A 24,279-nucleotide genomic window follows, 5' to 3' on the forward strand; every position below is an offset into this window, starting at 1 on the left:
ATATAAAGAACATATGTAACAGCAAGATTCAGCAATCACTTGGAGGTGAAATAACGTGTTATCTAGGAGACCGAATGAATACTGATCCATGAAATAAATGCCCACTGACACATAGTAATACAAAGAGTACCTTATAGAGGATAACTAGCAGGGCTTTGAGCCACATCTGTCGGATGTGTGGCCTCAGGGCCCAGAGAGAGCATCGAGGCGGCTGCTGGAAGTAGTGTCTCAGCTGGGGACACGTGCAGTACTTCAACACCTGGACCACCAGGGGAAGCAGTTGCTTCCCCAAACCAATATTGTAGTCCATCACCTGGACGAAACAACAGTTAACTTCATTATCATTCATGGTATACTGTTATATTCTTCACAATATGCTACTAAACATACCAGTTAATCGCTAGCTATAGTCACAGAATACTAAAAAAGGTGATAATAGATTATATGTCACTTGTGCAATGCCAGCGATGAAGGCGTTGAAGCAGGTGGAGGTGCGCATCTTCTGAGGTGCAATCATGAAGCAGCCCTCCTGTTGGTCATAGCCAAGCAGCACGTACAGGTGACGCTTCACTGTGTTGAAAGCCTTGGCACTGCCAATGTCGGCCTCGGCGCTGCTCTGGTCTTTGGCCATAAATTTCATGAGCACCATGATCAGCTGATGAACCGTTTGGTGATCTATGCCGGCATCCTCAGGAAGCAGGTCTCTAATGACGGTGTCGTCCTCAGGAGACGGGGTCTGGCCTACAAGAGGGGCTGAAGCGTCAGGGTTAAAGTGCGGGAGGAAACGTGCTGCAGACAGGGGAAAAGATAGGGAGAGGGAAGGGTGCAGGAGCGGAGGGGGTGACAACACAGAGGTGGGGGGTGTCAACTCATCTTGTCCACTTCTCTGTCAAGAGAGGTGCAGACATCCTCATGCAATGTACATACATCAGTGTAATGTGTTCATGGAATATGTAAATGGGGTATACACAAAAAAATGAGTAGCTAGCTGTTAGAAAGAGTGTTGCTTTTCACTGTTTTCAGTGTCAGAATTAGTGTAAGCCTGAAAAAACAATAACAGTCACTGTAGAACAAATATTGCTTTTTCATATTTTCCAATGATAGCTTTATTGATAATTATACTGTACTTTTCCTCCAATATGATATGATTATGAAGAATAATACTGTGTGTTTCAGATTTAGGCTGTTATTTACCTGGCAGGACTTTCTCTATCATATCTCCCAGTGTCGGGGCAGAGTGCTCTTGCCTCGTAAGTCTTAGAGCTAAAAATCACATATGAAGAACACAATTTAGGAGAATGTACAGGGGAGGTAGTACAGGACACGTGTCTGAGCTTCATCGTCACCCAACACATGTGCACACACAAGCACATGCACACACACATACACACATACATACACATACACATACACAATCCAAGTGTTATCAAGAATTAGGGCATTTTGACGAATCACAAATATCTAATAACCACATCATGTTTGAAGCCAAAATAAGTAACACCTCCCAGAAACTCAGACAGCCTTCTGTGCAGAGCCAAAGATAAAATGAATGTAGGGAGTTCCTCCTTTATTAAACAAAGTAGGGTTTAGACATTCAAGTGAAATGATTGTTGGGAACAAATGAGTGAGGAGAGAAACATTAGGAAAATGGGGCCAGACTTTGGTCAAATAGTATTTGCAAATAAAAAAGCATTTTGTTTCAGCCACAAGGAATATAAAATGGCAGTGATCACCACATTAGGACAACGCAGACAGTGTCAGGTGCTTCTCTACGTATAAATTGGTCACAAACTGACTTAAAGATACAGTCATGGACTCTGTAATGTCATGTCGGACAAAGCACCTATGAGGCACTTCAAGTCTCAAAAGGTATTTGCAAACACTGTTAGACCACAGAGTGAAAGTGACACAGGTTCAGATTCAAACTGATAGACAGACTGACTGGCTGATCTGTGCTACTCACGAAGTCGGTTGCTCAGTGACTCAGGGAGTGAAAATGCCCGTTTAGACTCTGTTGGGCCTCCCTTCACACTGTCACGGAGGGAACGCACACTCTTCTGCCGATTCCTGGCAAAACGGGCCCGTCGTATCTTCCACATTGCTGCATCACTGAGGTTGGCTACGTTGGTTCGTACGGCTGTGATGGCTGTCAAAAGAAAGATTACAAACTTAATTTGTGTCAAGAAACTTGCAGAGTAGGTGTAAAAACTCTGTATGGGGACAAAGCAAGTACATACTAGTAGGGAAAGGGAACTCCTTGTTGCAGTCCAGGTGTAACTGAGCCTCTAGAGATAATGTTTCAAAGCGGTTTACAAAGAACTCCCAGCTAAGTGCAGGAATGTCCTTTTTCAGGAAGTGCAGCAGCAGGAGCTTGCTGAGGATGATGGGCCGATCCCTCACAACAGTGTCGAACTGGAAATCCAGGCACAGGCATAACCCCTGGATAATAAACAACACACACATATAAATACACAGCAGGACATGAATGTATGTAGCTATATGAACACACAAGACTGTATACACACAAAGCTTTGTTTATGCTCTATAAAATGTGAATTTTAGCTGAAGCAATTAGTCGACATTCGTTTAAATAACTTTTTCAAGCAAAAATGCCAAACTTTGGATGGTTCTAGCTTTTAAAATCTGAGAATTTGCTGCTTTTCTACTGTCTCACTTTAGTGAATTAAATATATTTGGGTTTTGGACAGTTGCTAAGATTAAAAAGGCAATTTGAAGATGTCACCTTTGGCTTTGGGAAATTGTGATGGGCCTTATTTTTCTAGATATTCACTCCTATTTCAGCATGTGTAATGTATATTTAGCTGCCATTATGCAAAAAATCCTGTACTCCCAAAACATCAGTCTGTCTTCAGACACAAATATGTCACATAAGATTTATTAAATTAACAAATTTAGACGATTTTGTAGCATTTTGATTCGTGAGGCCCCATTTAAGTCCAATGATGAGCATTGGACCTCACCAAAATGGCACCAAAATTTCCAACATGGGTCAAACTAATTTTTGCACTCTGACTGACTGATCTGACTGTGAGCAGGTCACCTGCAGGGCCGGCCTCTTGATGGTGTCCAGCAACAGTCTGGCTCGGGTGGCCACAGCTGGGTTTACATCCTCCACAGAGGCCAGGAAGCAGCAGAAAGCGTGGGCCAAGGAATACTTCAGCAAGTGGTTTTTTGTCACCGCACCAATGTCCAGGAACCGACACAGCACCGCTACCTTCTCCACTGGGAGTTTTTATGAGAAAACAGTATAAAAGGGAACATTGCCAGCAACACAGACAGACAACTGAGCTGCTACATGTCTGGCCATAATTACCTAGATATAATAAACAGAACCAGCTATGAGGTCATTGATGAAGAAGTTAATGTATTACTTAGCTAATATTTGCATGTTATCATATTTGTCTTCACATAATGCATGTGTGTATCGATATGAATTTAGTTTGTTAAAGAGCTGAGAAATGACGTAATAAATAATATAAATAATCTACCTGAAATCTGTTTAAATTACGTAATATCTGTTATATGTATCTTTGATATGCAAATGTATAAAAAGAGGTAAAACAAAAAGTCTCACTGGTAATCTACTCTATGGGTGTAAGTGTGAAAAAACTGTTTCTATAATGTAATGCTGTAAACGCAAGAAGTCGTTCACATACACACAGGTGCCACTCTGACAACACAATGTCCCACATACCCTGTGCGTGGTATGAAATAAGAATGCATTCAGTCATTTCCAAAAAGAAGATCCTTCCAGTAATTGTAGGCTTTATTTATCATGACTCAGATTAAAATCTAAAAATAGACATTTTATTCTGAAATCCATAAACTTCACCCACTCTGGGCTGATGGATAGCACACAGTGTTGACCACTAGGTGTCAGTGTGGGAGTTAAGAGACATCCCAGAGTAGCACATTGCCTGTTGGTCACATTTAGGGTTTAATATATATATATTTTTTGTGCGTATGATTTACGCCCACAATTATACAATTACAGGGTATAATAACATTATTAGAGTTTGTGGTCATGATATAGACCATCAGCCTTTCAACCTGTCATTGTGCTAATTTTACTAGATGAAAAGACTGAATAAATTTAATTTACCATTTTCTTGGGTGTTTATATACACAACAGGCTAATAACTTTTGAGAAATATTTACTGTATGTTTGAGGCTATTGTCAATTCAATTGTTCCCCTGTTTCCCTCTATTCATACACTGAGTCAGAGGACCTCTGCCTCTGTCTCAAGGTCATACAGCTCCTCTCTGCCAATCACAAGGCGAGAAAAACGTTATTAATCCCACAATTCCTCTTTGCCGCCTGTTTGAGCCACACAGTAACCATGACAACAGAAGTGGGAGATATGGCCAGGCAGTGGTTTAGGTAGCATATTATGTAAGCAGGCTCTAATGGTTCATTCATACACAACCACAACCACTTTACTCGCAAAATGTCATTAAAACAATATGCAAACATAAATTATTGAGGATCATTATTATTATTAATATTATTATTATTATTGGTTTAGTCACATCATGATAAGCCTGATGATTTTTTTATGTGTGTATATAATCATCTTGGGAAGCAAATGCAGATATCAGATACACAATATATGTCATTTCACACCATAAGCCTCTCATCTCTCACCTGCTTCGAATCGTATTTTCCAGTCTTTACTGTTGAAGTTTGTGTTGATGAGGTTCCAGAAGATGTCCGCTCCATGCGACAAAGAGAGGGCGTGGAGAAGCTGAGGCACAGCCAGGGAGGCCAGCTGGCAAAACTCTGACTTCAGCATGGACCACAGACTGAAACACAAACACCAAATTAGACACACACACAAATTGCTGTGAAGCAGTTGGCTAAACACAACAATTTTGCAACAATTTCTATTAAAATGATCAGTCAGCACACACCTTGGGATGAGCATCTTTTCCTGGATATAGGCCAGAAACTGGGGGTTATCCTTGCGGGCAAGGTACAAACACTCTCCATGGAGACACAGGATCTTCAGACAGTTCAGCATGTTGAACAAGATGTCAGGCTCCTCAAACTTGGACATTTCCTGAATACAGATGAGATGTGTGAGAGTGTACCACATGTACACTCAAAAAAATCACGTTCTTGAATGCCTCACTAGGAACTATTTCCTTCTGAGGAAAAAGTAGTTAAAGCTGCAGTTGTTGAGCCTCACTTTTAATATTCAGAACAAGTACCTGCAGAATGGTGTATATGAGCTTCAAAGACACTGGGAGCTGCTGGTAGGAGAACTTTGTATCAGAGTTATTCTTCATGGCTGGAAGGAAGAAGAGTGTTGTGTTAGAAACAACTCACTCAGCACTATTACAGAGCAGACATGGTTGGATGGCGAGTGTGAAACGTATCAATGCAAACATAAGTCCTTAATTTTTACCATTCTCACATCTGTACAGTAAATGTGTAGCTGGAGCTAGTAGCCAGTTATCTTAGCTTAGCATAAATACTAGAAACAGGGAGAAACAGCTATTTCTCAGGAGCTGTAAGTTAATTTCCTGGAGTTTCTGCTGGTTGCTTAGCAACCTCATGGTGACAACAAGACTAGGAAGTCACTCCACCTGGCCAAGAAATAGTCAGGTAGCCTACATAAACCCCCTGTGAAATGGTGAATTGCTGTTTTTACTTCCGTTTTTGTATGGATTAAACAAACGAGGCATAAGGTGTGAGCGATAGAGGTGTTGGTAGGCGGATTGTGTCACCTTTGGACAGGGCCAGGCTGTGTCCCCATGTTTACAGTCTTTATGTTAAGCTAAGCTAACTGGTGACTAGCAATAGCTTCATATTTACCATACAAACATAGGAGTGGTATCAATCTTCTCATCTAACTCTCAGCAAGAAAGCCAATAAGCGTATTTCCCAAAATGTCAAATGTTTCTTTAAATATGAAGCTACAACCAGCAACCAGTAAGTTTAGCTAATAGCTTAGCTTAGCTAAAGCAAATAAGCATATTTTCCAAAATGTTGTAGTATTTCTTTAAGGATTATTGGTATTCTTCTGGCAGTTCACTGAAATTATTATTTGTTTTGGCTGACACATTTAATGATTTTTATCTACAGTTGTTATTTGAACAACCTTGTCCGCTGTTAAGATAAGCTAACCTTCGGCTGGCTCCAGCTACATACACAGATGGGAAAGTGGAATCGATCTTGTCATCTGAAGAAAATGAATAAGCATGTCTACAATGGTTATTTGAACAACATTGTATACACACGTGCGTTATCTGGAGAATGGTTGCTGGGGTTGTCACTTGGGTTGTCTGCTTCCTCACTTCCATTCTCCGCCCCAAGGCAGAAATCTGGCTGAGATAAGAGCAAGGTTTCCTCCAAACTATCTGTTGGTTCCTGCAGAGGAAACCAAACACTGTCAAATCGTCTCCTTTATATGTTCCATATATTCATCAGTAATTTAGCTGAGCATGATATTCATTAGTGTCATTCACAAGTAATTTAAATACAAAGGGAGACAGAGATTGACATGATTTATGAAATTTATCTTCAACAACATTACAGTAGCTCAGGCACACAGCAGTGTTTTTGGCATTGTGGTTTGGGACATGGCGGCTACATGGCATTCATTTCAAAGCTTTACCTGCTTTATGCACAGGGTTCATTTAAATTTGGTGCATAAACATTCATGCTGTGTGTCTCACCACAAGGCGAATCTCTTCCCGGGGGGTCAGCCTCTCCAGGAGCTCACAGCCCAGCTGGTAGCACAGGATGCTGGATTGGCACAGGCTGCACTCCAGGGCCTTCTCATCCTTCTGGCAGGTGTGTGAGCCCCCCCACGGGGCCTGGAAGACGTTGTTGATGATGCCCACGATATCCTTCCCCAGGCTGCTGTCTAGACCCAGCATCACACCGTCATCCTGAAGCTCCATCTGGGACAGTAGATGAGACGACCGTAAAAACAGGGGAACAAAAAGTGGAGCATGATGCACAATTCTCAAGATCCCACCTGTGTGCATTGTTGTCATTGCGTTGTGTGTCATTTTTCCCTTTATGAATGAGCAAGAGGAATAATTGTCTTTAAACTGTGTTGCATATTGTGTAAAAATACACTTCAGTGTACATCCTTGGCATATGTTTAGTAATACAATATGACAGGGTTTGTATTAAGACCTTTTGTTACTCCCATACAAATATCTAGAAACAAAATTAGTCCCTATACGAATATTGTAGAAATATTATCACCATTAGTAAGGTGTGGTCACCTGCTTTAGGATGAGGTCAAACATGAGGATGAAGCAGCCGAGGTTCATGTCATCGTCGTCACAGTCCAGATCCAGAGCGCAGTGGCCGGTAGCGTGACCCAGGTTTTTAAAGGGGCTGCAGCGCAGAGGGCTGCGGAATGGGCTCCTGAAGGGGCTGGGAATGGACTGAGAGTGTTGTGCTGCCCGCGGCGACCAGGATCTGACACCACACTCACCTACAAGCAAAGAGCACATCACTATATAAAGTAAAATATGTGTTTCACTTCAAACCATTTATGCCTCTGAAAGTCTTTTAATCTCCAACGTTCCCGTGTTACTGCCACTTATAATGACACGAGTGCATAGTTGCTCGACTATAAATTTCAATGATAAATCTACATCACAACCAAGTTCAATTAAGCCCTTTAAGGGAGCTATATTTAGACATTGGCAGTTACCATGGCAACATACAGTACATCCTAGTGAATGGTAGAAAATAGAAGCCAAGAAAAGTAGAAATGAGTACATCCTAATCCTAAACAGGCATCTGACAGAATGCAAAATATCCACACAAAAAAAGCTCCCAAAGATGTAATAACATCTAGTCAGGTGATGTTTTGAGTAGAGTGAAGTGAGTTGTATGGAATATACTGTAAGCCCTGGCCTCTTACTGATTTGACAACTAAACTGGAACGAAAAGAAATGTCAACAAGCACTGAATTCTCATATCTTTTAGTTTTTTGGGGTATAGCTTTGGTATTGCTGTCTCCCTCACCCTGCGGGCCCCAGTGTTGCCTGACAAATCTGAGGCGCGTGCCTTCCTCTGATTGGCCAGCTCCTTCAAAGAGTTCACTCCATCAGAGAACATCCCAATCAGCAGCTGAAGAGGCACCACAATGTCCAGTTCTGACAGCACCTAGGTCCAAACAACACACACCAACATTTAAAGGATCCATTCACTATAATCACAAAAAACTATATTTTTCTACTTACCATGCAGATAGTGGTGAAGATGTGAATGGAATTTTCATCACATAAACTCAATAGCAATGTGACTTTCCAGAAACAAATTCTGAGTTACTAAGGATGATGCAAAGACCTCATTGTGTTTTCATTAGGAACCATTTCCTTCTGAGGAAAAAGTAGTTAAAACTGCAGTTGTTGAGCTTTTTAAATGTATTTCTTCTGTGCTATAACATGAACACTGCATGCATCGCTAAATACCAGTGATTTAAGTGACAAAATGACTGACACTGACAAACTGACACTTATATATACCTAAATACCTATATGACCACACACCATGAACATACTACAGAGGTACAATATGTCTGGGAACTACTTCTCTTTCCGATTTCAATGTGACCTATTTAATAAGGGTAAATAATTGCAATCTCTTGATCATAGTTGTGACAGAAAACTTGAAATTGATCCATGTATGCAGGGCAGCAAGCTGTGAGTGCATATGGGATGAAAGGCAAAATCCCTCCTATCTCTCTCAGTCTCACTCTGTGACCCAGATCCATATTCAGCAGGGCCCCTGCCCAGACTGTCACACTCTATGACAACCTGTTCAATTCACAGGCACTGTGGACAGAACCGCAAGATGTGAACTGGACACAAGGCAGCATGTGTGTGTGTGTGCGGGCTTACATGCAGCCACAGCAGAGCCTGCTCTTGCACAGACGCTGGGTAGCCAGAGAATCTGCAGCTGATGAAGCCAAACATTTCTTCCATGGAGAAGGGCAGGGGGCACAGCTCAATATCAAACATCTTACTGTAAGCAGAAGGCAGAACAGAATATTACGTTCCTCTGGCATCATGCTGCAATTTTATTGTCATCACACTGCCTCTGCTCTTCTTCTGATGGTGGTTTCATGTATGCATCGATTTTCCATAATGACGCCATAATAACTGGAAGAGACACGCAACAACAGTGGTAATGATAGCACATAAACTGCAAGAGACTAAGACTTTTAAAGTGCAGATAACAGAAGCAGACATGTTTCATCTAAAGTGGGTAGACAAGTCCATAGAATTGGGCTGTGATTAGCTGATTAAGGTTAGGTATGGTTAAAGGAATAGTTTAGGAACAATTTAGGAAATACGCTTATTTGCTTTCTTACCAAGAGTTAGATGAGAGAATCAGTACCACAGGACATATGAAGCTGGAGCCAGGAGGCAATTAGCTTAGCTTAGCGAGGGACTGGAAGCGAGGGAAACGGCTCACCTGGCTTTCTACAATACATCTATGAACATCTCACTAATTAACACCTTGCAGTTTGTTTGTTTAATCAGTACACAAGCAGAAAATGTAAAAATGGCAAGTTGTAGTTTTACAGGGAGGGACGTGCTGTAACAATTTCCTGGATTTTCTGGAGTCTCCGCTTGTTACCTGGCAAATTCGCTGTGATGAAAAGACTCAATGAAAACTAAAACCACAACTTGACGTTTTTACATTTCGGTTTGTGCACAGGTTAACCTAACAAGATACAATTCATTCATTTCTAACCTAGCTGTTTCCCCCAGCTTCCAGTCTTTAGCTTCTCAGCTAATCACCTTCTGGTCACTACCACAAGTGGTGTCAATCAACTTTCAGCAAGAAAGCAAAAAATCTACTTCCCAAAATGTCAAACAACTATATTTGCTTAGCTTTTCACCGATGATACATCTACTGTTGATAAGCCCCTTAGTCCAGAATGTATCCACCTCGTTAGTCTGAGATTTTTCCGTGCTGCAAAAGCTGGCATCAGGCATTATGGACCATTGAGGCTGAAATGTTCAAAGTTAAACTACTCCCTGTTTGGCTGTGGAATCTCAGTAGATATTATTTTTGGAAAAGCGCCTTCTTTCACTGATTCTGTGGAGTTCACACCAAAACCATCATTTATCTTTAATGTTTAGACTACTAAAAATACATATCTGCTATCAGACTGTATTGTAGCTGCACTGAAAATATCAGAAAATCAAGGTACAGATTTGTCTGTTAATTTTTCATTTAAAGTATTTCAGAATAAGCACAGCTACAAGTTACATAAGAAAAAATGTTATCACCCTCACCCCTGCTTATATGCAAAAACAAATATCTTTATTACAGGAATAGATGCAAACATTTTGGACATGTTCAAACATCTTGGACATGTTCAAATCCAAGATGCAAACATTTCGAGGTGGTGGATGTACCTGAGCACTTCCCGGAACTCTTTGAGCTGGTGGTCGGGCACCTCGGTGCGGATGGCCTCCAGCCACTCAGGCATAAAGCACTCCCACAGCGGTTGACTGATGACATTGTAAGGTATCAGACACAGGATCCGGTTCAGGCCCTCCTTCAGCTGGGTCACTGTGCTACATGACTTGTCCCAGTAACCTCCCACCTGAGGAAAGGTGTGCACGGACTGGCTTAGATCAAACACAGCCAAGAGAGTTCAGATAGTGACCTGCCCTCCAGAATTTTAATAAACCTGAGCCATGAGTGACCTGCTGATTTAATGATATTCTTCATTCATAGCCATTACACCGTGAAACATGTTCAATGGTAAACAGGAGCTATAACTGAGATAAACGGGAGTTGGGATGTGCATTGGCTGGATATTTGGAGTTATAATATTCATGTTAGTTGTGTTTCCTGAATAGACTTTTCCCACCTCCATCCACATCCGATATCAGCACCCTGCATATCCTCTGTAACACCTTAAGCATATACTGTACAGTATGTTTAGTTGACCTAGGTCTTGGCCTTACCCTGGCAAACTCGACAGGCTTGGGCAGCAGACACATGACCATGACGTCAAATCGCACTTCACACACTGTCTTTAACCACTTGGTGACAAACTGAGGCTTTAGCTTTTCCACCAGGCTTCCAACCTCATCGTCCATCATGTAGGCGGTGGAGTGAAACCACTGGAAGACCATGCTGACCAGCCGAGCCAGGCTCTCTGTGGGCGTGTTCTCATTGGGCGTGCACAGGCTCACCTGCAGATGTGAGCAAAGGTCAGAGAAGTAAACCATGAATTCAGCAGGGTAGTGATAAGAGGCCATGTACTGTACACATCCTTATCTCACAACTCCCTGTTATTGACAGACACAGCAAAAGCCTGTGATTACACACCAGGAACCAGATGCCAAATTGACTGAGGAGCCGCTGGTCGTGCTGGTCGTCCTCCTTGTTATCAAACTCGATGTTATCCAGAGAGTGGTGGGAGGCGGACAGGCCCATCTGACGACGCCTGTTCAGCTCAAACTCACGCTGTTCTGCATGTATTTCTGCCTCCTTGAGAAGGCTGGATGGATAAGGAGAGGATGAGAGGGATAACAGGGGATTCACAGAGGTAGACAGAAGACATAAGAGAGACATATTAACAGAGAAAGAACAGGACAGAAATAAAAACACAGAAAAAATATCCTGACATGGCATATACATTAATAATCAAATATCATACACTATTGTTGTCTATATACACTGGGGATGTACCTTATAACAGCTTCTACAGTGCACACTAGCTCCTCCGCTCCGCACTCCCGGGTGTTGATGGGAGGGGGCGAGGTCTGGTACAGATGGGTCTCCGCCGCAGCCCCCACCTCGCTGCTGTGGTGGTTGACATGGCAACGCTTGCAGTAGCGGACAGGCCGGTTGCCATGGCGCCCACAGCAGCCAGCCGAGAAGCAGGTGACCACAGCCCTCCTAACATGAGAGCTACAGTTCTACAAAGCCAAGAAACAGGGGAAAGGAGGAAGGAGGAGGAGGAGGAGGAGGAGAGATTAGTTTATTTCTATTCTAGGCAGTAGGCAACAAAATAAAAACATTCTACAATCACAGCAAATCAGCCAATAATGCCTTATGACAAGCCTCTAAAAATAAACATATTTCCAGACCTGAAAAGCAACTAACTGCTCTGACAATGAATATCGCCCTCTAATATGCATTTGTTTAGAGATGTCAATCTGTCTACATCTGCAGTGATAGAAAAAGTCTTTATGTGTCCCCACAGTGTCTCAGGTTTCTAAAAATAAAAAGCATGGCACGAGAGAGCCATCCTAATCTGATCAGCCTCTAATCTTGTGCCATTAGAGGGATGCAGTGCTCCCTATCAAATTAACATATCTGTCCTCTGATGGTGAGTTCTCTCATTCACCCATCCGGCTTTCAACAACAATAAACACTACCCTGATGTTACTGATGTTGTTTACAGTATGTTCTATCTTGGGTACCTTGGTATATTTATAAGTAGCTATTCTCAGATGAAGAGTAATGTCTCAGTTAATAATGACAGAGCTGGTGTAAATCCAGGTGGGAGTTTAAAGGGCTTTCTGAAATGAGTGTGACAAAGCCTGATCAGAAGGGTAGGCTGTGGATTATAAACTGCTGGATAAACCAGGATGGAGGCCAGCCTTCCCCTGACAACACCGGGCAGCTGCTCGGCCTGACGGGAATACCTGAGATCATCTCTCACTCAGTTTTACCGGTGTCTCCCTGGAAACCAGCAGGGAGCACTTGGCCTCGGCAGCGCGTTCAGCAACAGCGAACAAGCATCACGCCCCAGCAGCTTCATTTGAAATGATTTGGCCTTTACTGAGCCACTCCAGTGACTTCTCAATGAAGAAAACGTTTCAGGTTCATAAATAAATGACCTTACTATGGATCACAGGTATGGTTAACAGGTTCAGTTTGTTTCTGTTTTCAGTGATAAAACGATTTAAAGCATGTGTACTGTTTGATTTGTGTTTCATATGTGCAGTTTTAGGTGGAACATCATTATTCTGAATATGCTGTGAGGATAATCAGTAACTACAAGTGACTGCAAAGGTTTATTTGTCCTAAATATGGAGAAACACTGGACAGTGTTCAATATGACATCATGCAAATGACGTATGAGCAAATGAGTAGTCAGTGACATTAATGTTCATGCTGCAGTACAAATACAAATCTTACCTTCTTTTGACAAATGGCAGAAATCTCTGCTGCAAAGACAAATTAACAAAAATGTTAAATTTGCAGACAACATAAGCTGCTTTTATACAGGAAATACAACTCAAACAACAATTAAATAATATACATTTATAAAATAATAAATTAATATAATAGAAACAACCCACTGCCTAAAATGTTCTCTTTTTTTCACTGAAAAGCATATATATTGTTCTTATATATTTAACATATCCTCAGATGACTAAACCTACCAGATTTAACTATGGCTATGAATATAAGCTAAGTAAAGGAACAAATATGTATACCTATACTAACCTCTGTATCATATTATTGTGCTAAAAACCTTTCTGTATATTGTAGATTATACTGAACATTTTAAATATGTATACCATTTATATCCCATTTACTGTTTATATGTCTCTTTGTCTTTGAGAGAGCAAGACAGACTGAAAGAAACTCAAACAACTTTTTGTTTGTGAACTCTCACCTTGGGGCAGGAGTACATCAACAAGCCATTCAGCATGGTCTCTGAAAAAGTCAAAGAAATCTATAAACAATGCTTGATTTAAAGGCAAACTGCTCCTCAGAGCCCATATACAATTCCACGTAGCGTATACACGGCAGTCTCAACTTCCTAACAGAGCTGGAACACAAAACATCTTCCCTTAATATCAAAGAAAATACAAAACTGCAGAGACATACAATTATAACATGCTACACGCTGGAGAAAAGAGAAACAAGTGGCTGCGTTGTTTTGTGATGATGATCTCATTATCAGCACAGGGAATTACGTAACCATGGCGATGTATTTCCCCTGGGTTAAAGTGAGGAATAATGAGGCAGTCAGTAGGTGATGTATGTTTGAAGTGGCATCTTGTTGAAGGAGGGGGAGAATCCAAAGGATGTAGAAAAGCGGTGAAACAGATGCATACCCTGCTATCCTCTGGCTGCACTCCTCGCATATATAAAGAGGAGGGGGCTTGTCTCCCAGGGCAACAGAAAGGGTAGGATCTATACACATCTGCAAAGTAAAACAGGTAGTGTTAGAATATGGATGTGGTATTTAAATGGAAAACATACAGTACTGATACTTTGATGTTTTATTTTCATGCAAACAAGAGGGAAAGAAACAATTTCTGCTCATTTAGGGACTGTACAAAAAATATCAGGATGGGGAGGAGGACTGAACATTATGCTTCACTTTTCAAAAAGTTATATAACACTATGGAATTGGTACAAATCATTTTGCCATTAATAACCAAAAGTGCATAAAGAGTTTAAGATGGTGTTCTTCAATTTAAATCTTGATGGAATCATTTTCACATAGCCACCAATTGAAGAGGAATTAGCAATTGCCAAAATAATGGCAAACATAACAAAAGTATGCATCCTGTTTGGTAAATATTCCAGCCATTTGACACATTTAACTTTACTGTAGTTCTGTTTTCTGCTAAGACGCAGAATGAAGTGAAGGTGGGAGTTGCTATAGAATAGTGACAAATGACATGCTTTCTGAAGTTCTAAAGACCCTCTCCCACTCTGCCAAAAAGTTTAGACTACCCTCCCTTCAGCAAAAAAGAAAAAATACCTAACCCTCCCCTTTTCTGAACCCCCTTCACCTAATAATTTTCTTACAGTCCCTTAGAATAGCATGTCATAAACTACATTTACTATGGCTAACATTTTCCATTTGTCCATCTCACATAGTACTCTCTAAGGGTAGTATATCATGATCTTGCCCAAGAAATCATGTGACACCTATACCTGTATCTCCCCACGACTCTGCGTGGATGTCTGCGTGCATATGCTGCACTCTGTTCTCTTTCAACCTGTGCCTGGCCCTGTGCTAAACCTCAGTGCTCATGGCCTCAATGTTCAGATGGTGCACTGTAATTTACTGCGCTCACTTGATGCCACCCTATCCTCAAGGGCTGCGCAGGGTCGCCGCTTCCAATTAAGCCCCCCTCCCCCCCGTACCCCCTCCCTGCCCCTGATAATTGAAATCCAGCCCCTGTCCATGCCCCTGTTTCTACTCTATTTGTCAGTTTTGAGCACAGTTGAGTAAAGACAGGCAGAGCTGATAAAACAGAGCAGCAGCAGCAGAGACTGGTGTAAAGTAGCATAGAAGCATGATATCATTACCCCACTCACACAGCTGCCCGGGCATGCATTTATTTACCAAGGGGCTCACAAAAGCAAACACGCCGACACGCACGGTTGAACTCAGCAAGGCAGTCTGGCACATGCCCTATGCATCCCAGATGAAGTTCTCAAGGGAAGCAGCTTTTGAATACAGAGTGCACTGCTAATCTATCCTCTTACAGTGACAAGGCATTGTAGACGTAAAGGTAATGTGGGATCTTTTTTATGCATCCAACAATCATAAATGTACCAGTGATGTAAGAGTTAATGTTGAAGGCTTATTTAATATTTCATTTTTTAAGGCTTTAAGTCACCTTGACAGCAGGTTTATTGATGGCATTGTGGCACTCGATATGTTGACAGTGGATGGGGTTCCAGGCTGATTTTAATTGAAGTGAGACAGGAGATTGGCAGTAGGGCAGGAGAAAAGGAGAGAAATGGGGGATAGGTTAGACCTTTAGTCAGTTCAAGGACAGATCAAGCAGCAGATGTGACACTAAGAGACTCTGACCTGTGTACTGTAGCCCCCTGTATTCACTGATGGCTCCTGGTGGCTTCAGGTTGGGCCAGTAATGAAACAGCATCTGCACAGCTGGAGGCTTTACTTGGGATGGGCCATATGATATGACATAAAGAAGGTCCTGCATATAGTATAAACATTAACAGTAACTAAAAAGTGCAATGATATTTAAATACATTTGCATACTAATGTTTTTCATTTCAACATGCTACATCCATAGACTAAATATTTGCTGATGTCCATTGCACAATATTTTTAAAACACTGAGGACCCTATATATCTTTTAGTTTTATAGCTTATGAGCTTAAGAGGAATAGGCAGACATTATTTGAGCTTATTTGCCTTTTTTGCCAAGAGTTACTATGACAAAATGGATACCACTCTCATGTCGCTGTACATAAAGCTAGCACCAGTAGACCATTAGCTTAGCTTGGCATAAAGATTTGGAGCAGGGGGAAACAGCTAGCCTAAAATGTAAAAACAAGTTTTAGTTTTAGGGGTAGTTATGCGCTGTTTTTTACTTTTCAGTTTTTATATGGATTAAAGAAACAAGATACAACATGTTAATTAGTGATACAACATGTCAATTTAGCTGGTAGGTGAATTTGTTTTACCTTTGAACAGAGCCAGGCTAGCTGCCCCCCCTTTCCAGTGTTTATGCTAAGCTAAGCTAACCGTCTCCTGGCTCTAGCTTCATATTTAGCGCACTTACATGAGAGTGGTATCAATCTTCTCTCTCAGCAAGAAAGTTAATAAGCGTATTTTCCCAAATGTCAAACTATTTAAAAGGCATTCAAGAGAGCAATACAGTATTGTGTAGAGTTTTTACTTTTAGGCCAGACAGTGTGTCTTTCCAAAATATGATGTCTAAATAGAGAGCCGATGTGAAACCTGAATGTTCGGGTTTTGTTTCTAGAAGTTAGAAAATCCCACTGACATTTGTAAGTACGCTAATAACTAAAATACAGCCTTGAATATAGAAAGTAAACCCCAGCAAGATTTGTTCAAAACAGAATTACCGTTGGCTGTTTTTCTATGTCCGCTATGACATAAAATTAGTTTTTTGACAGAATCAAGAATTAAATTGCCCAGTTGTGGTTGATCTTACTGGGGGTGGAAATTCTACTGAAGAACAGCCGTCATTTTTTCAGAAAGAAATGCTGAATGAGAGATTGCATGAGAGTTACAGAAGCTAGTGGAGCAGAGGCTAGCCATTGTGCTTTACACAAATGACTATATCTGCATCATGTTTTTAGAGGAGAAGTACCTTCCACACTTCCTGTTTGTGCTTCATTAGACACTCCAACAACTGACAGTGATATACTAGAAAGAAGCAGAGACCAGCTTAAGTAGATTGCTATTAGTACCAACATAAAAATGTAACTGATATTTGCATGTATGCTTTGAAAGCAGTCAATATGATGGTTTACCTGGATTTGAGGTGTACTGCATTGCAATCATGAGCATAGAGGAGGCAGACAGATTGACATAGGCCGGGACTCCGCCCTCCCTCCGAGTGGAGCCCACTACAGACGAGCAAGGAGGGAAAGAATGATAATCACTTAAAAGATATATAGAGATAGTAGCAATGGTTTATGTGATTCAGAGTGTTTTGGAGTGAGTGTCACAGATTATTGCTTAATAGCTTAATAAGATTTAATGGCATAATATTTTGTTTAATTTTATAAATCACCATTACATAGGGGCAGTTTCATTATGACAGGAAGTGAATTAGTTGTCTGAATTATCTTATGATAGGTCATACTCACATATAGCCATGGGCAGGAAAGAGGTGCTCAGGTACTCAATGATGTCTTTGTGGAGGAAAGGGGGAAATGTGGCTAAAGTGGAGATCATAGTATAGGGCAAAGTGCTGAGAATATCATCACTGAGAAAGGGCAGGAGGCAAGTTGTTGTGTAAAATATGGACTGTCCCAGATCTGATGAGAAAAGAAAAAGGAAAAAAAAGACAAAGAGAGATACACAGACACTCATTCAATTAACAGTACATACAGTATTCACATACTGTATGTAGCCACAGATGTCAAAGTTACATTGAAGTTCAGTCATTTAATAGTAAAACAGTAAAAAAGACAACATTTGGAATATGAGCTTTAGTTGAGGGCAATCAGCTTTCTTTAAAGCCACTGAAATAAAGTTTGCCCTCAAGAAATGTAGAGCATTCTAGTCAAGGAGATGGGTTTTCATGCTTTTGAGCTTTTTTAACAGTGGTAAAATATTTATGAAAAACAAGAGCACTGACTGTGATGCAGCCTTCGGCCCATGAACAACAGTGTGGAAATAAGTCATTCTCAGATGTATTCTAAATGTATCAAAAAAAATAAAACATTACATTTGCCTATGTGTGTTTTCCATTTAACTTATATACTTGCACATGACAACATAAGTAAAACATTTCTCCCACTTTACATAACAAACATGCAGTCAAGTATGATACACAGAAGAGAAGGCTTATGTCTGGTGTATCCAATGGCTTATGAACGATTAAGTTGACAGGATCCAGCGTGCTCCCAATCACACCATGCATCCCTCAAGATCCTCAGCAGGACTTCTCTCCTCCAGTTACAAAAGAGGCCAAAAAAGCAGCAGTGGCTTCATGCAGGCCAGACGGCTCGAGGATGATGATGACAAACAGTGGTGCACTGGGCCTTGACTCACCATGCTGACCGTGCTGCAGCAGGGGCACCAGGTCAAGCAGGGTCACGAGGGTCACATAGAGGCCCTGATAGTCCAGAGAGGGGTACTCTGAGAGCTGAGCGTCCCGACTCTGCTGCCCCTGCCCCCCGCGGTCTGACGGGGCATCGCGCAGAACGCTGTAAAGGAGGGAGCGAGTAACTGTAGGGTTGATGGAACTGACTTGTGGTCTTAGAGATGGGGTGAGTGGGAATGGCACAGGAAAAAGACACATGGTCATGGGCACGGCCAAATTGGAAGCTTCCTGGTTCTCCTTCCTGCCTGTGCGGGACAGAATGCTGCTCCGGGGCGGGAGGGGAGGGGAGGGAGGGTAGGGGAAGGGAACAAGGGAAAAAAAGAGACAACAAAGACACAAAAAAACAGCACATTACATTGAAATGGCACTACAGAGACAGCGTAAATAGAAAAAAACAAACCCAGATAAACCCCACATAGGATGCAGTGTCTCACTATTTGACTGTATCACTGAAGGCACGGGCAATTTTTCCCTGCTTTGTCTGTTCAGAGTGACTTTAATTCAATTTATCTAATTTTGTCTATCTTTGCACTTGGAAAACAAAAAAACATGAGCACAAACTGCAATGATCACTGCATCTCATGCGTATCTGGTGACAAGGAGCAAAAATATAAAAAATGGCATGTTTTCAGTGGCAACCCCATACTTCTCCAAAAAGGCACAGTGCAAATGACTGTCCCTCGATGGCTGCCATCTTCCAATCAGCAAGGTCAGAGGCTACCATTCGAAAAGGCCAATGAGCCGTGGAATTAAAAAAAAAAAAAGAACAAAAAGAAATTTCCTTGTCTTTAGTGGGGCTGTCAAGGATGGGAGTGACACCAAATTGGTTCGGGAAAATACAGAGGTGACACTTTTGAAACATGCTTCAGCCAGTAATAAACATGTGTGTGAGGTTAGATCAAGTGCTCCTAGGTCACAGCACATGTTTATTGCACCAGAGAAATAATGTCCGTATGCATACGTTATGATACTGTATCAGTATCATCAGGAGAAATAATGAGATCCAACAGGCATATGGATTCAGGTTTCTAAAATAAATGTAACAACTAATCTACAGTAGAGGAGAAACTATAATGACAAAGGAATAGGTTGTATCAGGGGGAGATGACTGGTAGCATTATGTTTGTGAGCTAATGCAGGATGGACAATTGTGTTTGCTGTCCCCTGGGGAAGGTGGTGGACATATTCAATTTTAAGGGAGGAAAAACAAAAGCAAAAACTAGTTGGGTTGAGTGTGGAGCGTCTAGGGTGGAGGAGGGGGAAGGGGGGGCCAGAGAGCATTCATGCTCTTTTTACTGCACATTATTAAAGAGCTAAGCTGTTCTATCAGGCAAATGATTGGGATTTATCATGAGAGCCCAGATTATAAATGCTGATGTATTGTTTTGTTTTGTTTTTTATTGTTTTTGTTTGGTTTTGAAAGGTCACTCAAAAAGTAGAGTTGCAGCATTCTCGGCAAGTGAGAAAGGGGATTTCATTAAGATTTTCTTAACATAACATTAGATGCATAATGTTGAGCCTTTAGCTTAACACTGTCAACAGCAGAATGTAACATTTTCTGACTTATCCCCTCAAAGTTATACTCTGTAAGATTTTAGTCAGTGTAGATTCATTCATAAAAGCTGCGTTATTATACAGCATAAACTCAAACAGGATTAATTCACAACAACAGACTGTATCTCAGAGTATGACTTTTTCACTGCCCATTTCTCATATAGAAAAACATCATTATTTTGAACAATGAACATAGACATAAACAGACACGCTGTTAGCCTACATTGAACATATACACACAAAGACACACACACATGTGCACACATACATACATACATACATACATACATACATACATACATACAAACGACACAAACAATTACAAACATATACGACACATAAAACACATGTAGAAATGCACTGATACGGACACATGACATACATTGACTGTCAAACCCTGCACTGTCAATAACATCAATCATTGACCGTGTGCGTAGCAGTAATTCAAAGCACAATCAGACCTCCTAAATTACCAGATTTTCAGGTGTGTGTGAGGTAGAAACAAAACTGTGCTACATCCAAAATAACATCTAAACAATACTAGATATGATTGCTGCTCCCTACAGTCATTCGTATGAGTGATACAGTTTGGCATGAAGTCAGCATGGCTCACTGATGCAGAGAGCTCAGTCTGACTTGGAGAAATATGGCAAAGCTAGGCCTCATCTTTAAAGAGGCATATATAATTGTCAGTAAATAGACAAATTTAACCCTTCTTTATTTGCTGCTCTGCTTCTGACCTGTCCTGAACCTAAAATTAGTGTGTGAGTCAGCAACCACCTCCTTTAGCTGTTTCAGTGTTTCTTTCCAGGAACATGACACATGCCTGCTCCACTTTTCGAGGCTCACTATTCTCACTCTCTCTCTCATTTTCTCTCACTGTCTTCACCCCGGGCTTCAGAAGGCACAGGTGTATGGATAATCCTTGAGTCCCTGCTGAGGAAACCAGACCCCTCTAATGGTGGGGGGAGTTATTTGTTCCACATAGCTGAGGCTAAGAGGGTCAGCTTTGGGAAAACATCAAGCAACTTTTAAAAGTGGCATCATAGCAAGTGAGTCCTTTCGCACTCAAATGACACTGCCCCTCAGAGACAAGATCGTCACTTGAGTTTACACCGATTCCCACAGTTGCAGCCCCTGTCATGCTCCATCTGTGCCAAAGACATATGAGAGGCCATGTTTAAAACAGCACAGTGGTTGCTGGTGCTGGACCACCCTTCAGCAAAGCACAGGGTGTCCACGATGCTCAGCAGAGGAATAATCCTTTTGGGGCTGAGGCATAAAGTGTAGAATTGAGGCCAGCTGCCAATCTCAAATAGATTGCACCCTAAATTGATAATAATGATCAAAGTGGGGCATACAAGTTCTGCCTCCAGTAATCCCACCCTTTTTGTAAATTAGCTGATAAGTTAGGACAGCACTACTATTTTCTGTGAAGCCAGCGAGCAGTGAGTCTAAACCAACCGTATGCCATACAGAAATATCCTATCACTGCAGTGAATTTTGTTATAGAAAGAAGCTCCAGCTGGGGGGGAAAAGGGGATAAGACACATTGTGAAATAATATGTGTCCAAAATGGCTGCCTACTTGGCCTGTGTTGGAGGAGGAAATTACATGCTGTTCCTTCCTCTGGCTTTCACAACACCCAGAGGAGCAGGCTGACCCTGCAACCTCAGAGCCGGAGGAGCTGCCCTCTCCGCCGGCCCCTCTGGGAAGGACAGGCCGCCCAAGGGAAGCGTTCATGTAGCAGCCGACCACTAAATCAAAAAACGTCACTGAGCCGTCTATCTCTGCTGCCGCTTTAACACAACACCATACCTACATAGGAAATCTGCTACAGTCTCTATCTTCTTCTATCGTTCAAAGCAGGGAAAGTAAGGCAGTAGACGGAGCTGGCCACTTCCCTAACTTCCCTTTGACATACTAAATTCATATTAGTCATTTAATGGTGTCACTGTCAGCCCTTTCAGAAAGTGTGTCAGAGCAAGCTACTGTAAGTTATCTCGTCTGATCATGAAGGAAGCTAAATATTACACATTCTACAGTCTGTTACTTCACCTGTTGGCTCCAGAGCAGGGTACTTACCTGAGCAGGGTTTGGGAAAAGTATTTCAGTGTGTTTGCAATGTCTGTTCCGGAGGGCACAGGATAAATATTGTGTTGCACACGGTTGTGATACTCTTGCAAGTATCGTATCTTAGAGGCAACTAGACAAAATAAAGAGCAGAGTAACAAGCAAATCAACACTAGTGAGACTATCATGGCGTGTAAAAATATTCATCTGAGTACAAAGATAGCAAATGGTTGAACATGCATGAAGCTGCTCTGTTGTTGTTTCCTGGCAAAGATTCACACTGGACAGCATGTAACATGGATGCTCCAATTATCAAGTCAAACAAAGAGTCTGTGTTCCCATGCCTCTCTGGTCTTCACCAGGTGACCTTTTTGGTACAGCAGCGAGGTCACAGGAAGCCCTAGAGGAGGCAGTGAACTATTGCTTACAGAAACAAGCTCATGTACAAAAGGTTGTCAGTTCAAGTCCCAAGGCAAGCTAAGAAAATGTGGTCAGGGGTGATCATGAAAGAGGACTTACTCATCCCTTAACAGATGATACTGAGGGACGTTTCAGCCCTGACAAGAGATATATGAATTAAGTTGGACCAGGTGATCGCTGACCCAGTTTCTGTGACTTTGGGCAGTAGTGTTTAGCTTCCTCCCTGACCTGTAAATAGCAAACCCCAAAATAAAATAACAGCTAGAAGGGCTTTGAGCATGTGTGGCCAAAGCCTGTGCTGCAATACATACTGCAGCACACATGCTTCTCTCTTCTTTAATTTAAACATCTTGAGCAACAAATGATTAGACTATAGTTTTTTAACATGTTGATGCCTAAACAACCTAATAAATGTAAAAAAATATATATAAAGGTAACAGCCACCAAAACGTTGTTTAACAGTAGAAGGCTAATCACATAAGCAGTGTTCATCTGTTTCTGATATTAGCCTGATTACTTCTTCCATATATTGACCACTTAACAATATCAGCAACACACAACTTTAAGCCAATTGACATGGAAGCTGGAAGTATTATATACTTAAAGCGAGCTGATAAAAAGTGTGCAGAGATCATTCAGTAATATGGAAGACAAACTGAAGATAGAGGCTGCTTTCCACCTGTTCAAAAGCAATAGGAGGAAAGAGGAGGAAATGAACAACAGCCGTCAGGACGGTGTGATCAATCCACATTATCGATCAATCTAATGCCACCATATTGTTCAGCAAAGAATCTGCCAGGTCGACCTTGAGACCAGCAGCACACCTTGCTTTTAGCACGCCCCTCAAACAGCCACGTCAATCAAAAAATATATAAAAACATGAGTGCGATCTAGCCAGAAATTGTTTTCCCTTAACATGCCGAGAAATACAGAAATATATACAGAGGCTTTCTGTGCTCTGAGCCCTCCAGCCATCCTCTGCAGTGAGAGGACGTGTTGCAACCTGCCATGGCAACCGCGGTTTCATCACCAAGGACAGCTCCCCTCATTCGCTTTCTTGGTTAAAACAAAAATCACAAATCCAGTTTCCAAACCCCCCCATGACAAGACAGGAAAAAAACGTACACACACTGCCGTACTTACACTGCTCTGCCTTCGTAGACATTTCGCAGACACTTGGGGAAACATAAAACCCAGACTGTCAATTGTTTTAGTGTTTTTTTTTCCTCCCCGGCGTTGTGTTTCCCTCAGTCGTGAAAAAGTGAATAGGCTATAGGCTACCCCCCTTGCAGCCCAGGCTCGGCTTGATTGTACCACTCTGCGCGATGGATTTATACACTGTGGCTTTTTAGCGGTGGTGCGGTCGTTTTCGTGAGCTGTCAGCGGAATTAAAACGAAGACCCGTTTTGTGAGTCAGTTTTTTAATTGTAAGAATTGCATTCATTCACGGCGGAGAGGAATGTTGGTATGCATCTGCCACAGCATACCTTTCCAAATGGACTGATCCGGCTTTGACAAATTGTCATTCAAGAATTCTAACAACCCTATCAGCCCACTTTGAAGTGATTATACGAGGGAAATACCAAGGACCTCAGTGTATTTGCATAGATATTCCTGCGCATTTGTGTTGCATATAAAAGGATAAACATGCAACAGATGGTTGCCACACAT

General features: G+C 41.6%; 1 protein-coding gene across 1 annotated transcript in view; it reads right to left on the minus strand.

The window, feature by feature from the left end:
- LOC122861860 (protein unc-79 homolog) overlaps positions 1-24,027 on the minus strand; it is a 38,820-nt gene extending 14,793 nt beyond the window's left edge. Inside the window, 30 exon segments of the mRNA XM_044166861.1 lie at positions 131-313; positions 452-789; positions 1,195-1,263; positions 1,964-2,146; positions 2,238-2,439; positions 3,062-3,243; positions 4,667-4,824; positions 4,933-5,081; positions 5,233-5,312; positions 6,265-6,394; positions 6,703-6,930; positions 7,264-7,421; positions 7,424-7,478; positions 8,018-8,158; positions 8,896-9,019; positions 10,426-10,616; positions 10,984-11,214; positions 11,351-11,522; positions 11,714-11,943; positions 13,172-13,200; positions 13,656-13,696; positions 14,101-14,189; positions 15,625-15,689; positions 15,822-15,951; positions 17,098-17,153; positions 17,261-17,356; positions 17,600-17,770; positions 18,510-18,823; positions 22,201-22,321; positions 23,752-24,027. Coding sequence (XP_044022796.1) covers positions 131-313; positions 452-789; positions 1,195-1,263; positions 1,964-2,146; positions 2,238-2,439; positions 3,062-3,243; positions 4,667-4,824; positions 4,933-5,081; positions 5,233-5,312; positions 6,265-6,394; positions 6,703-6,930; positions 7,264-7,421; positions 7,424-7,478; positions 8,018-8,158; positions 8,896-9,019; positions 10,426-10,616; positions 10,984-11,214; positions 11,351-11,522; positions 11,714-11,943; positions 13,172-13,200; positions 13,656-13,696; positions 14,101-14,189; positions 15,625-15,689; positions 15,822-15,951; positions 17,098-17,153; positions 17,261-17,356; positions 17,600-17,770; positions 18,510-18,823; positions 22,201-22,321; positions 23,752-23,773 — 4,338 coding nt within the window. The 5' untranslated portion in view covers positions 23,774-24,027.
- Positions 24,028-24,279: the final 252 nt, after the last annotated feature.

The sequence above is a fragment of the Siniperca chuatsi genome, linkage group LG15 (assembly GCF_020085105.1).
Source record: "Siniperca chuatsi isolate FFG_IHB_CAS linkage group LG15, ASM2008510v1, whole genome shotgun sequence".
NCBI classification, from domain to species: domain Eukaryota; kingdom Metazoa; phylum Chordata; class Actinopteri; order Centrarchiformes; family Sinipercidae; genus Siniperca; species Siniperca chuatsi.